At 50.8% G+C, this 13,476-nt stretch overlaps 1 protein-coding gene across 3 annotated transcripts in view; it reads right to left on the bottom strand.

Moving 5' to 3' along the window:
- Nucleotides 1-13,476, bottom strand: part of Dnmt3a (DNA methyltransferase 3 alpha) — a 105,086-nt gene that overhangs the window by 54,918 nt on the left and 36,692 nt on the right. For all 3 annotated transcript variants that reach the window (XM_029540814.1, XM_021201569.2, XM_029540815.1), the window contains exon 3: nucleotides 7,688-7,792. In XM_029540814.1, the coding sequence (XP_029396674.1) occupies nucleotides 7,688-7,792 (105 nt within the window). The remainder of the gene's footprint in view (nucleotides 1-7,687; nucleotides 7,793-13,476) is intronic.

The raw sequence follows: 13,476 nt of genomic DNA, 5'->3' as shown, positions 1-13,476 counted from the left end.
GTCCCCCCCCCAGCCACTGCCGGGTCCCTCCTGAGCCACTGCTGGGGGGGGGCTTCCCCTTTCACCCCATCATCTGAGCAGCGAAGGATGCAGTTTTTGTACACCTTCACCAGGCCAGGATTTGCCTCTGCTCCACACTCCCTTTATTCCCATCCCTTAAAGGATACAGAGTAAGAACACAAGGTGTGACTGTGTGTGCCTATCAAGAAGCTGGGTACAGTGGCACACACACCTTTAATCTCCATACTCAGAAAGCAGAGAAGGCAGATCTCTGGGAGTTTGAGGCTAGCCTGGTCTACTTTGTGAGTTTCAGGACACCATGTTCCAAAAATAAAATAAAATAAAATAAAAAACAGTAACCCGCCGGGTGGTGGTGGCGCACGCCTTTAATCCCAGCACTCGGGAGGCAGAGGCAGGCGGATTTCTGAGTTCGAGGCCAGTCTGGTCTACGGAGTGAGTTCCAGGACAGCCAGGGCTACACAGAGAAACCCTGTCTCGAAAAAAACCAAACAACAACAACAACAAAAAACAGTAACCCCCTCAGGTCTCTTGCATACTATCTTTCCAGGTAAGACTCGTTTTTAACGAAACCTTGGTCCACACAACAGGCTGGTAGGCTCACAGTCTGCCCCACCTTGCAAAGCATGGCCTCAGCAGAACCTGCCACTTCCCCTTGGTTCCTGCCCTCCTTTAAGGGCCAGGGAAGCCCCACATTTCCCAGTAGATTTACCCTGGTTTCTTTGACCCTCAAGGTCCACACCTGCTGGCACACACCCCCTACCGCCACCACTGGCCTCCGTCAGAATTTTCTTGCACGCTCAGGAGGACAAACCTTAGGAAGAGTTAAAACTCCCCATGCCCCATCCCAGCTCTGCCTTCCTCGGTCGGGTCTTCTGGAAGGCCGCTGCTGGGGTGTGACCAGGAGCGGCGCCCAGGACTAAGAGAGCCTAAAATCAAGGGGGATCGGCCATCAAGCCTCTGCTTAAAGAGCTAGCAAAGCACAGGACTGGTCTGGAAACGAGGAGGGGATTTAGTTCTGTTGGAGAAGAACCAAATGGCGCTTAGACTGGAAAATACGCCACACTGCAAAGCCCTGGGAGCCGTAAAACTGCCCAGGCAGCAGAGGCTCAGCCCAGCGCTGCCTGGCTTCCTCTGGCTTCTGCCCTTCTGCCCTACAGCACTGCCCTCTGGAACCCACGCCCTCCTGGCGGTGCAGGAGGCTGCTGTGGAGTAAGTCGCCCAGCCTGGCTCAGCTGAGCTCGGTGCCAGCTCCCACCCACTCCTCCTCCCGCCCTTGCTGGGTTATTCTTAGCAAGAATGACCTCAGAATGCACCCTCCAAGCAAAAATAACCCTGGAGGAAGTTGGTGGGTATAAATCCCCACTGATATGCATGCCGCTAGCAAACAGGGTGTAGACCTGGCAGGGCCTCCCCACCAACCAACCCCAGGGTCTGGTGGGCCAAGGCAGACACTGTCCCTCTGCTGCCCCAGCTAGAACCAGCTAGAACAAAGACCTCTGCAGAACTCTCTGGGCTTGTGACCACAGCTCCACTTGTCACAGTGCAGGGTCTTCAGGAGCTGGTAAGCAGGGAACCGGCCCTCTCTTTCCACTGAGCCGCACACCCAGGCCTGATTTCACATGCCACATGCCAGTCTCCTCCTCCCAGGCCCACAGGCCCTGGCCCAGGTGCCAGCTCCCTTCCTAAGGCCCTCCTAGCCCAGCAGCTGGCTTCCTGTTTCCTGTTGCTTTGCAGTGTCCTGGCTTTCCCCAATGCAATGCTGCCAGTGCGGCGGGCCCAGGCCTACTCTGAAGCCGCCTCACCTCCCAGGCTCTGGACCACCCCAGCCTCCCCAGCTATACCTGGATTCCCAGGATTTGTGTCATAGTCTCCCTCCGTTACATTTTCTTTCTTTCTTTTATTTTTTATTTTTTGAGGCAGGGTTTCATGTGGCCAAGGCTAGCCTTGAACTTGATGCTGGCTAAGGATGACCTTGAACTTCTGATCCTCCATATCTCAAGTCCCGGGATTATAGGCATGTTTATGTGGTGCTGGTGTCACGTGTATGCTTAGTGCCCACAGAGGCCAAGGGAGCAGAGGAGGGTGTTGGATCCCTTAGAGCTGTAGTTAACAAATGGTTGTGAGCTGCCGTGTAGGTTCTTGGAATCTGAGACCCAGGTCCTCTGGAAAAGGTGAGAAACCAGGGCCTGGTGCACCCATGGCAAGCACACTACCAACTGAGCCACACACTCAGACCTCAGCTTTCTCTGTATGGTGTTTTGGAACAGTATGCACGTTTTCAAATAGCCCTGCATTCATATACTAACTTAAAAGGCTTTGGGGTCCCAGGTTCCCGGGGAAAATAGAAGCAGGGGGCTCACAGTAGGGGGTGGGGATCCACGAAGTGAGTCTTTTAATTATTATTGGTGTGTGTGTAAGAGCTTGTGCATGCCATTGGCACTTTTCTGAAGGTCGGAGGACAATTCCTGAGACCTGGTCTCCATCCCACACAGATTCTTCAGGCTTTTACCTACAAAGTCATCTTTAACTAGCCTGAGGTAAATCTTTGAACCGGCCTTTTCAGCGACAAAGTACTGTGCTATTAGCCTTTTTATTCTTGGTAGGTAATGAAATAAGTTCCATCTGGCAGACATACAAAGGAGCTGGTATGGACTGTGGCAAGTTCAAGGACAGCCCAGGCTACAAAGTGTCTGTCTCAAAAACCAATCAGCCAGTGGAGGAAAGCTCTCCTTATCCAGAGTGAAAGCAAATCTGAGATTTAGGAGCTGCGATGGGGCTGGAGTCTAACTTCTCTGCTAAGAAAGTGTATCATTGGAAAAAAAAAAAAAAGCCTGGCAGTGGTGATGCATGTCTTTAATCCCAGCACTTGGGACTACACAGAGAAACCCTGTCTCAAAAAACAAAAACAACAACAACAACAACAAAAAACCCCGAACATGAATACTAATATTCATTATTAAAAGAAGGGGTGGGAGGAGTTATGGGAGGAGTTATGGGAGGGGGAGGGTTTCCGGGCTGGAGGTGGGGCTCAGGGGCGTTAGCTAGGTTTGAGTGCCACTTGGCAAGTAAGTATGTAAATAAGTAAATAAATTAGATTGCAGTTTAGAACCCTCAAGCTCCTAGAAACTGATTCAGAGTTCTCTGCGGACAAGAAGCAGCCATGGCTCTGGTGGTGAGGTGTGCAGATCACTTTTGGTCAAGCAAGTACCTCTGCTTGCTGAACTATCCCCATCCCCCCATCCCCCCACCCCCGGCCCTGGGCTTCACTTTCAAGCGAGGCTTGATGGGATATGGCTCCAAGGGAAGAGGCAAGTAGGGCTATCAAACTGCCCATGTAGGGAGAGTGAGCCTGGAGCCCCCTGTGGGGCAGCAAGAATACACAATTCTTCTGACCAAGACCAGTTAAGTGTTGGGCACAGTGTGGAGGGGCAGGAAGAGGGGACAAGAAGGAGCCAGGGAGTCAGGGGAGTGCTCTGGAGCTTGTCTTTTTATTTTTTTAAGAGATGTACCTATTTATTTTATTTGTATGAGTATTCTGTCTTCATGCACACCAGAAGAAGGCATCAGATCCCATTACAGACGGTTGTGAGTCACCATGTGGTTGCTGGGAATTGAACTCAGGACCTCTAGAAGAACAGCCAGTGCTCTTAACCATGGAGCCATCTCTCCAGTCTTAAAGAGAAACGGAGTCCATGAGCCAGGTGGGGTGGCACATGCCCCTAGAGGCAGAGGCAGATGGGTCTGTGAGTTCAAGGTCAGCCTGGTCTACAAAGCAAGGTCCAAGACAGAAGGGCTATTACACAGAGAAACCCTGTCTTGAAAAAAACAAAACAGAAAGAAAGAAAGGAAGGGAGGAAGGGAGGAAGGGGGGGGGAAGAAGAGGAAGGGAGGGAAGGAGGGCGAGAAAGAAGAAGGGAGGGAGGCACAGAGGAAGGGGAGAAGGGAGGGAGCCCTAGGGCTGGAAAGATGGCTTAACCATCAAGGCTGCTACTTTTCCAGAGGACCTGGGTCTCAGATTCCAAGAACCTACATGGCAGCTCACAATCATTTGTTAACTACAGCTCTAAGGGATCCAACACCCTCCTCCGTTCCCTTGGCCTCTGTGGGCACTAAGCATATACATGACACACAGACACACTCACAGGGAAAACACCCATACAGATAAAAATAAATAAAATAGAAGGAAAAAGAAAGAAATGGAAGTCTGCTGGGCTCAGTGGCACATACCACACACCTGTAATCCCAGTACTCCAGAAGGCCAGCCTGATTAATATATAGTGAGTTCCAGGACAGCCAAGGCGGCATAGTCAGTCTCTCTCTCTCTCTCTCTCTCTCTCTCTCTCTCTCTCTCTCTCTCTCTCTCTCACACACACACACACACACACACACACACACACAGAGAGAGACAGACAGACAGACAGACAGACAGACAGAGACACAGAGAGAGAGAGACAGAGAGTTGCTAGACTCTCAAGAGCAGGACCCGCCAAGCAGTTTACTACTGTGACCATGCTCTCCAGTACACTAGATTGGAGGGTAAGTTTCCTCTTCCCATGTGAAGAGCAAGAAGCAATAGGTTCTGGGACGTGAGCTAACCTGAGCTCCCTAGCTAAGAAACTAACACAGCAGCCCCCAAGCACAGATGTCTAAGAATCTGTTGCACAGGCTTGGGGACAAATTGAGGAGGTGCCAAAGGTGTTTAATTTGGGGGCCGGGGAGGCCCAGATGTGTAGTTGAACCCCTCTGTCCAGTGCTGCAGAGTAGAGCTCGCATGAAGCAAGTTCTCCTGCCCGGCCACACCTGGCCTCTTTCTCGGCCTCCCCTCCACTAGCTCGCCGCCCTCCTCAGACCTGCCTGGGAGACACAGGGCTGCTCAAATGCTCCTAGGGAATCCAGCCACAGGGCTGCAGCAGATCCCAGAGAAGCCTGCTGAGCTCTGCTGTAAAGGAGACAAGGACACCAGGAGGGAGGAGAAAACCTGCTCCGCACCTGCCCCGCCAGAGCTAGCAACCCAGACCGAGGCCAGCAGCAGCAACGGAACATCCCCGGCGGCCTGCCGTAAAAGCCCGCAGTCTGCAAGCTGACTTTCTGTTCCCTCCAACACATAATGCTCCATCCTTGCCTGGTCCTCTTGGAGGTCAGAAAGAGTATCTGACCCCTGAACCTGGAGTTACATATGACTGTGAGCCACCAATGGGTGCTGGAAGTCAAACTGGAGGTCCGCTGCAGGAGCAACGGGTGCAGCAGCTAAGCCAACCCTCCAGTCCATTACAAAATGTTTTAAATTTAACTCTTTAGACAGGGCCTCACATAGCCAAGGCTGGCCTCAAGCTCACTATTTAACAGAGAATTACCTTGAACTTTTATTTATTTATTATATGTAAGTACACCGTAGCTATCTTCAGACACTCCAGAAGAGGGTGTCAGATCTTGTTAAGGATGGGTATGAGCCACCATGTGGTTGCTGGGACCTGAACTCCGGACCTTCGGAAGAGCAGTCGGGTGCTCTTACCCACTGAGCCATCTCACCAACCCTACCTTGAACTTTTATTACTATTATTTTGTTTTATTTGTTTTTTGTTTTTGTTTTTCAAGGCAGGGTTTCTCTGTGGCTGTCCTGCAACTCACTCTGTAGATCAGGCTGGCCTCAAATTCAGAGAGATCTGCCTGCCTCTGCCTCCTAAATGTTGGGACTAAAGGCGTGTACCACCTGGCTGATTTTGAACTTCTAATCCTCCTGCCGCCACACCCAAGTGCCACCGTGCCATGCTCAATATTATACAGAACTGAGCTCCAACCCAGTGATTCATGCATGTGAGGTGAGCACTCTACCAACCAAGTCTCCTGTATCTTATGTCCCAGACTCTTCAGTGGCACCAGCTTTCCAAGGGGCTCTCTCCAGAGGCCTCTCCTCTGAGCACAGGTGGTTGCAGTGTCACCCAGAGCTGGACCACATCCACTTGACGCTTTGCATAATGTGTACTGAGAGGTCAGTGCTGGCCCCACCCCACGGGCTCACAGCCTGGTCTGTGGACACTGGAATTATGCAAGTTTATTATCTGGCACACGCTGCCCATCTGGGCTCCACTGTGCTGTTTGCAAGCACCCCAGGAGGTGCACAGGGCAGGTATTTCTGACAGCCCACTTTATCAGGGAGGTCACATAGCTCAGAAGCGCCAACCATGACATTCTTTCTCCTGTCAAACTGTGACTGCCGCGGTGCCAGGCAGGGACGGGTCTAGCCCTTGCTCTGCAGCGGACTGAATTCATCTCAGGCACCCTAGAAGGAATACACCCTGCCTGCGGTCTGGCTGTGACTCATTCAAGCTCAGAAAGGTGGTGGCTTGTAAAGTGGATATTTGAACCAGGTCCGCTGGTCTCCAAAGACAGTATTTTTCTTTCTGCACCAAAGCTGGATTCAGGCAAGGGCTGAATGACTCCGCCCAGTCCTCACTCAGCGAATTAGTTCCTCTTACCCTCTGACCCCAGACTTTCACCCCCTCTCAGTGCTGCTCCTGCCTTTTGATTCCAGACCGACAAATTGGAGTCAAAGGGTCACTGGCTCTTTATTTGTTACAGGTGGTGCCTCTGGGTCCGCAGTGACTAGAGTGCAGAAATCTGCTCTGCGGATGACAGGCTGAGGTGCCTCAGGGGGCAAGGACATGCCCGCAGTCAAATGGAGTCAGCTGCTCCCTCACATACCTTCACCCCTCAAGGTGCTCCAGGGTGAAAGACAGAAGCATGGGGATCCGCCTGTGCAGCTGCCTCAAGCTGGACATTCTTCCGAACTCATTGTCATTACAAGTCATAAAATATCCATGTGTGCTTTATTATTAAGATCTCTTAAATTACTTACCAGCTAGTTACCTAACTTCCGCCTTCCCTCTTGCATCATGCAGAATTGACTGTGGTCCCCATTTGCTCCCCACAGGTTCCAAGAACCTCTGACCTCTCCGGAGCCATCTCCCTAACTAGATGTGTGAAAATCGCCACTCCCTGCTGTCCCGCTGCCCCAAAGAAGGACTGTTACCAATCTAGGGCTGCTGCCCCCCCTCACCCTCCTGCTCCTCCTGCTCTAAGTTTACTGCTCTCTGCTGGTAGGGCTAAGAGAAAGGATCCAGCTGGCTTTGCTGAGAAATAATTATCCACCCTTAGGACAGAGGGAGGCAGGCTCTTCCTGCCCACAGCCCCACCACACCTCCCAGCTCTCTCCATCTTGAGCAGCCCTGTAGCTCCCCCAGACCTCAGCTGGCTCCTGGAGCACGTCACCCTGCAGGCCTTCAGCAACGCCTGGGGCCTCTTGCAGAAGCTCAGGCTGCATGGCTTCCTTTTTCTGGAATCAGGCTCCGTCTAGCCTCAGGTCTTCCTGGGAGCAGAGGACCGTGGCTAGTGTATGGCTCTGTGGCAGACTCGGGCCCTCCGTCCAGCTGGGGAACATGGCAGGCTTTCTGGGTACCCTTCTAGTGGGAAGCCGGGGGTCAGAGTCTGGTTGAAATCTCAGCCCCCATATCCACAGACAAGTTCCTTGGCCTCTAGTCCAAAACCAGGTTCAAAGACGGAGGATGTAACAAAGCCCCACGTCTGGCCTTCATGTCCCCAAAGCCTGGTGGATAGACATCGCTGCTGTCCACAGCACAGGCACGGTCATGTGAGAGAGGACACTCACCGGTGGGTGCTTGCGCTTCCGGCCAGGCCTCCCCACCTTCCGGGCCGTGGCGCTGGGCTCCTGGCGCTCTTCTTTGCCACGGTTCTCCTCCTGTTCCTCTCCTTCCTGTGGACACAGACACACCCTGTAAGCCAGAGCTGACACGAGAGGCACTGTGTTCCATGCTATCTGGACTGGCATGGGCCTCCTCCTGTGCTACCTCCACAACAGTCACATTTCCAGGGCTGTGCCATGCTGTCCCCAACCCTCCTGGGTGGTAAACTTGAACCCCATCCCAGTACACCCAGAGGGCCAGCGTACAGCTTCGGTGGCCTAGTGTGCACAACACCCCAGGTTCAATCACAAGCTTTGGCTAAATACAATAGGCTGCTAAATCCTAGAAGGACCCCGGGACCTCCAGTGGGTATTACTCCCTCCAATGCATGTACTGTGTGCTTTGATTTTTTTTTTTTTTTTTTTAAAGATAGGGTCTCACTATATAACTCTAGCCGACCTTGAACTTGTTATGTAGACTGGGCCTCAAAAGAAACCATCTGAGTCTGTCTCCTGAGTTCCAGGATTAAAAGTGTATGTTCTGGGCTGGAGAGATGGCTCAGTGGTTAGGGGCACTGACTGCTTTCCCAGAGGTTCTGAGTTCAAATCCCAGCAACCACATGGTGCCTCACAACCATCTGTAATGGAGTATGATGCCCTCGTCTGGTGTGTCTGAAGAGAGCAATGGTGTACTCATATACATAAAATAAATAAATAAATAATTCCAAAACAAAACAAATGCATGAGCTACCAGGCCTAGTGTGTGTGTGTGTGTGTGTGTGTGTGTGTGTGTGTGTGTGTATGTGTATGTTAAAAAAAAGTGTATGTTCCATTCACAACATTAAAAAAAATATTATTATTATTATTATTATTATTATTATTATTATTATTATTATTATTATTGGGGTTTGTCTGTTTGTTTTTGAGACAGGGTTTCTCTGTGTAGCCCCGACTGTTCTGGAACTCACTCTGTAGACCAGGCTGCTGACCTAAATCCATCTGCCCCTGCCCCTGCCTCCACCACAGCTTCTAAGACAGGATCTCACCTAGCTCCGACGAGGCTCAAACTCCCTATGTAGCCAACTTTGAGCTACCGTCTCCACCTCTGAGTGCGCAAGTGCTGCCATACTTGGCTTTAAGCACACAAAACTACATGCATGTGTGCATGTATGTGTGCATGTATGTGTGCATGTGGAGATGAAGCCAATCAGGTGCCTTCCACAACTGCTCTCCACCTTTACACAATAGAATTTCTTTAGGCCAGGTGTGGTGGTGACACGCACCTTTAGTCCCAGCGCTCAAGAGGCAGAAGCACGTGGATCTCTGAATTTGAAGCCATTCTGGCCTACAAAGCAAGTTTCAGGACAGCCAGGGCTACACAGAGAAATTCTGACTCAGAAAAACAAAAATAAACAAATAAAAAAAATGTCTTTTTCCCCCCTTCCCTTTCACTCCTGCCCCGCTTTCTCAAGCCCATAGGTTTTTTAATTTGTTTCTCATTAAGGATGGTTGTGAGTCACCATGTGGTTGCTGAGATTTGAACTCATGACCTCGGGAAGAACAGTCAGTGCTCTTAACCACTGAGCCATCTCACCAGCCCCCAAAATAATATCCTTAAAAATTATTACATAGATTATCTGTGTGTATGGGCATGTATACACATGCAATACAAGTGGACATGTGACAGACAGTCAGAGAACTCTCAGGCATTTGTTCTCTCTACCGAGGGGTCTTGGGACTTTGTGCCTAGTAATTTCATCCACTGAACTATATCAACAACCCGAGCCCTTGTTTTCTGAGACAGGGTCTTCCCGTCTGTCTCCCCCGCACTGAGACTATAGGTGGGCACCGCATCCTCAGTTTTCATGTGGGTGTTGGGGATTTGGCCTTGGATCACCACGCTTAAGCAGCAAACACTTTACCCACTGAGCCATTTCTCCAACTCCCACACTTTCCTAATTATAAGATCATAACACGGCCAGGCAATGGTGACGCACGCCGCAGGAGGCAGAGGCAGGCAGATGTCTGAGTTCCAGGCCAGCCTGGTTGGGGGGGGGGCAGAGAGAGACACAGAAAGAGAGAAAACAGAGAGATACAATGAGAGACAGAGAAAAAGAGAGACTGAGAGAGAGAGACACACACACACACACACACACACAAAGAGACACACACAGAGAGACACAGAGAGTGTTAGAGTTCCAGAACAGCCAGGAAATGCAGAGAAAGCCTGTCCTGAAAAACAAAAAGCAAACAAGTAAATGGAGGAACAAAAGATCCTAATGAGGCTCTGAGTCTGTTTGGTTTGGATGCTAGGTACTGAACTCAGTACCTACTCAGTGGCTCTACCACTCTATCCTCCCTCAGGGATTCGAGGGCTCTACCACTGAGTCATATTCCCAGACCACAGTCGATTTTATTTCTATGATTGGAAAAAAACTTACATAGTTACAGACATTCAAGCAGCAAGCTATTTAATGAATCTTTATTGAAAACAAAGTATCATCAAACGATCACTTTAGTGACATAGTGTAAAATGCATGCAACACTGCAGAACCCGGGTACTTCCTTCAGGCTGCAAACACTCCTGCCCCGAGCCTGGTCCATGTGGCCCTGACACTGACATCACCACGCCACAGAAGTGTCTTGGAGAGCACGGCACCTCTGCTTTGCTGCTACTCATCAAGACCTGCTCGGGGCTGTGCCCTCCGCGCATATCTTCTGGGCAGAGCTGCATACCTAGAAAGTCCCGCCTCACTGCTCCAGCCTGGCCACAAGCCACCCACAAGTCCCTTCTGACTCAGCAGGCTCCAACATGACTAACTACTGGCAGAAAAAAGCTGGGGAAGGGGAGAGAGCTCTTGACCAAGAGCAGCAGGCTGTGCAGCTGAAAAGGGCTTTGCAGGTCTCACTGCAGAAAGCCAGGCCACAGAGACACTGGTACCATGGACAGAGAAGGCAAGGGCGTCCCTGCTTCCTGGAGATTTGCGATGGTCCTCCATATCCCACTCAACTTCGCTTTCTGTGATTTCAAAATAGTTTGTGGCTCACCACATCGATTTTCAGGTATTGGAAGGGCATGTAATGAAGACCTACTGTGACCGATCACAGGCATCTGACACATAGTAAGAGCAATACTGTCTGCCCATCCATCCATCCATCCATCCATCCACTCATAGCATGTCTAGGAAGCAGACAATCACATCTCAAGTTCTAACAGGCCTCTGAAGAGCTGTGAGTGGAGGTGACAGACAGGCATACCTCAGCACCTACTGGTGGGGACTGTCCAGCTTACAAGGGAGACAGAATGGACAAAGGCACAGGTGAGGTCTCCAATGCACTGTAGGAGAAAGGAAGGGCTAGGAGGCAAGAGACCTGAGACAATGATGTCAAGGACATCTGGCTAGGGGTCAGAGCTGGCTCTGGAGGGCACTGCCACTGGGCAAGATACAATGGCCTGAGGACAAAGGGTCTCCAGGAGGCAGAGGCTCCAGTGTGGAGGGAGAGGCTGCCGCCAGGACCACTGACCTCTGGGCATTCCTTTTAGGAGAATCTGACAAAGAGGTGAGGCTAGAGGGCTCCAGGGAGACAGGCGGGACACAGAAGGGGCCCTGCCACAGGTAGCCAAGAACACATGTCCATGAGAAGCCAGCTGTTGTTCTGTTGAGTTGTGTCCCAAGGATCTAAGGATGCCTCTTCAAGAAACTCGTGGGGACACAGATCAAATCTGACACGCGCAGCTCAGAGGGTGCGGGTTACCTTGGCATGGCAACTCTGGGAGTGAGACACTGTTTTTGGTTTGGTTCTACCACAGCCGTGACTGTCTTTATAGAAAATATCAGGGAAAGTGTGAGCTCACAGACATGACTAGAGCAGGTCTACAGCCCCTGGTCCTCACTGTGGGAGCCTCTTCTCTGAGCCTCAGCTTCCTTGTCACAGACCGGGGGAAGAACTCAGCCGCAGCCGTCTGCCTGCCTTTGCTTTCTGAAGTGAACAAGCACCAGGCCCGTGTCTGCTCTGGTCACTGTTTCTGCCTCAGACCCTAGGGTGGGTCCTGGAGCACAACTACCCAGAAACCCTGGGATTTGAACTATGATTTCTCTAGCAAACGACATTTATCACAGTTTTGGGGATCTGTTTGACTTTGTAGATTCTGTCTGAAAAAACGAAGAGTGAAAGCCAGTCTGGGTCTTTCATCAGGAAAAAACATGGCCACCATATAGCAATGACAAAAAAACAAAAAACAAAAAAAACAAAACAAAAAAAGCCATTGGGGCTAGATTGGTAGACGGCTTGCCTAGTGTGCTTGGAACTGAGGCCTGGGTCTCCAGCGCTGCCATCTATGCCTGCAATGCCGGCACTGGGAGGCAGACATGGAAGGTTATATGTTTAAGGTTATCCTTCACTATATGGAGAGTTCAAAACCATCTTCAGCTACCACAAAACCCAAACCAAACCAAAGACACTTGGCCTTCTGGTACAGATAAACCCCTGTTCTCATGACCCCATGGGAAAGGCCTCTAGGGTCTTTTTTTTTTTTTTTTTAAGATTTATTCATTTATTATATGTAAGTACACTGTAGCTGTCTTCAGACACTCCAGAAGAGGGAGTCAGATCTTGTTACAGATGGTTATGAGCCACCATGTGGTTNGTCAGATCTTGTTACAGATGGTTATGAGCCACCATGTGGTTGCTGGGATTTGAACTCCAGACCTTCGGAAGAGCAGTCAGGTGATCTTACCCACTGAGCCATCTCTCCAGCCCCCACCTCTAGGGTCTTTAACAGCAAACCCTATACCATGTGGTCCCTCCATGTGCTGCTCACGTGCTTTACCTCATACGATCTGTCCAGGCATGCTACACACAGTCAGCACACTTTTGTCCCTGCTGGGTTCAATTCAGACTAATCCAGCGTAGGAAGAAGAAGCCACCTTACCAGCACTTGGAGAGTACCAGGCAGAGAGCTGTGTACCAGGCCTGGGCCCCAACCCCAGCATGAAGCAAGGAATGCACAGAACAGACCTCCCAGACTTCTGGATCCATATCCAGGTTTGGCTCCCACCTTCCCATGAAGTTCAGTACAGCTTTGTGGAAAGCAAGTTATCAATATAGCATTCTAAAATGGAGGGTATGCTTTCTGCTCTGAGCCCGCCTGTGGTTGTTCATACCACTGGGCAGGGGGCTGATACACTGGTTGGGTGAACAGATGGCCTGGGCCATGCCCTTGGGAACTCCAGGAAAGTCTGTCGAGTGGTTTATCCTTGCATCTGTCAGGGGCCTGTCAGGAATGTGGGCTATGCTTCTCAAATCTGCAAGCAGCGCCGAGTGAAGGGGCATCACAAACACTGAAACGCAAGACCCTGCGCTGTAGTAACCCGAGCAGCTGGAAACAGCAGCACTTTTAGTGGGAACAGATTTGACCCACACTGGCCTCCTCATCCGTCAGGGTAGGAGTCTCAATTAGCCCCTCAAGCACTGTAGGGGGTGCAGAAATTATAGACAGGTTTTGCAAAGTGCAGGGCTGGGCTGAGCAGAGACTTACACTGTTTACCATGGTCACCTTGATCTGAGCATCTCTGCAGGCTGCTTTCCTTATCCATAAGATGGAAATCATGCTTGCTCCACAGCTGGAGCTTGAGAAATAAGTAAGGTGATAGAGGGACCTGGGAACGTGACAGTCACGGGAACGGCTTACTTCCTCCTGCCTCCAGACTAGAATGTTTCACAGGGGTCAGCATTCCCAGCCCACCAGCAGAGGC

The sequence above is a fragment of the Mus pahari genome, chromosome 7, assembly GCF_900095145.1.
Source record: "Mus pahari chromosome 7, PAHARI_EIJ_v1.1, whole genome shotgun sequence".
NCBI classification, from domain to species: domain Eukaryota; kingdom Metazoa; phylum Chordata; class Mammalia; order Rodentia; family Muridae; genus Mus; species Mus pahari.
The sequence above is the reverse complement of the archived record's forward strand: the minus strand, read 5'-3'. Positions and strand labels throughout refer to the sequence as shown.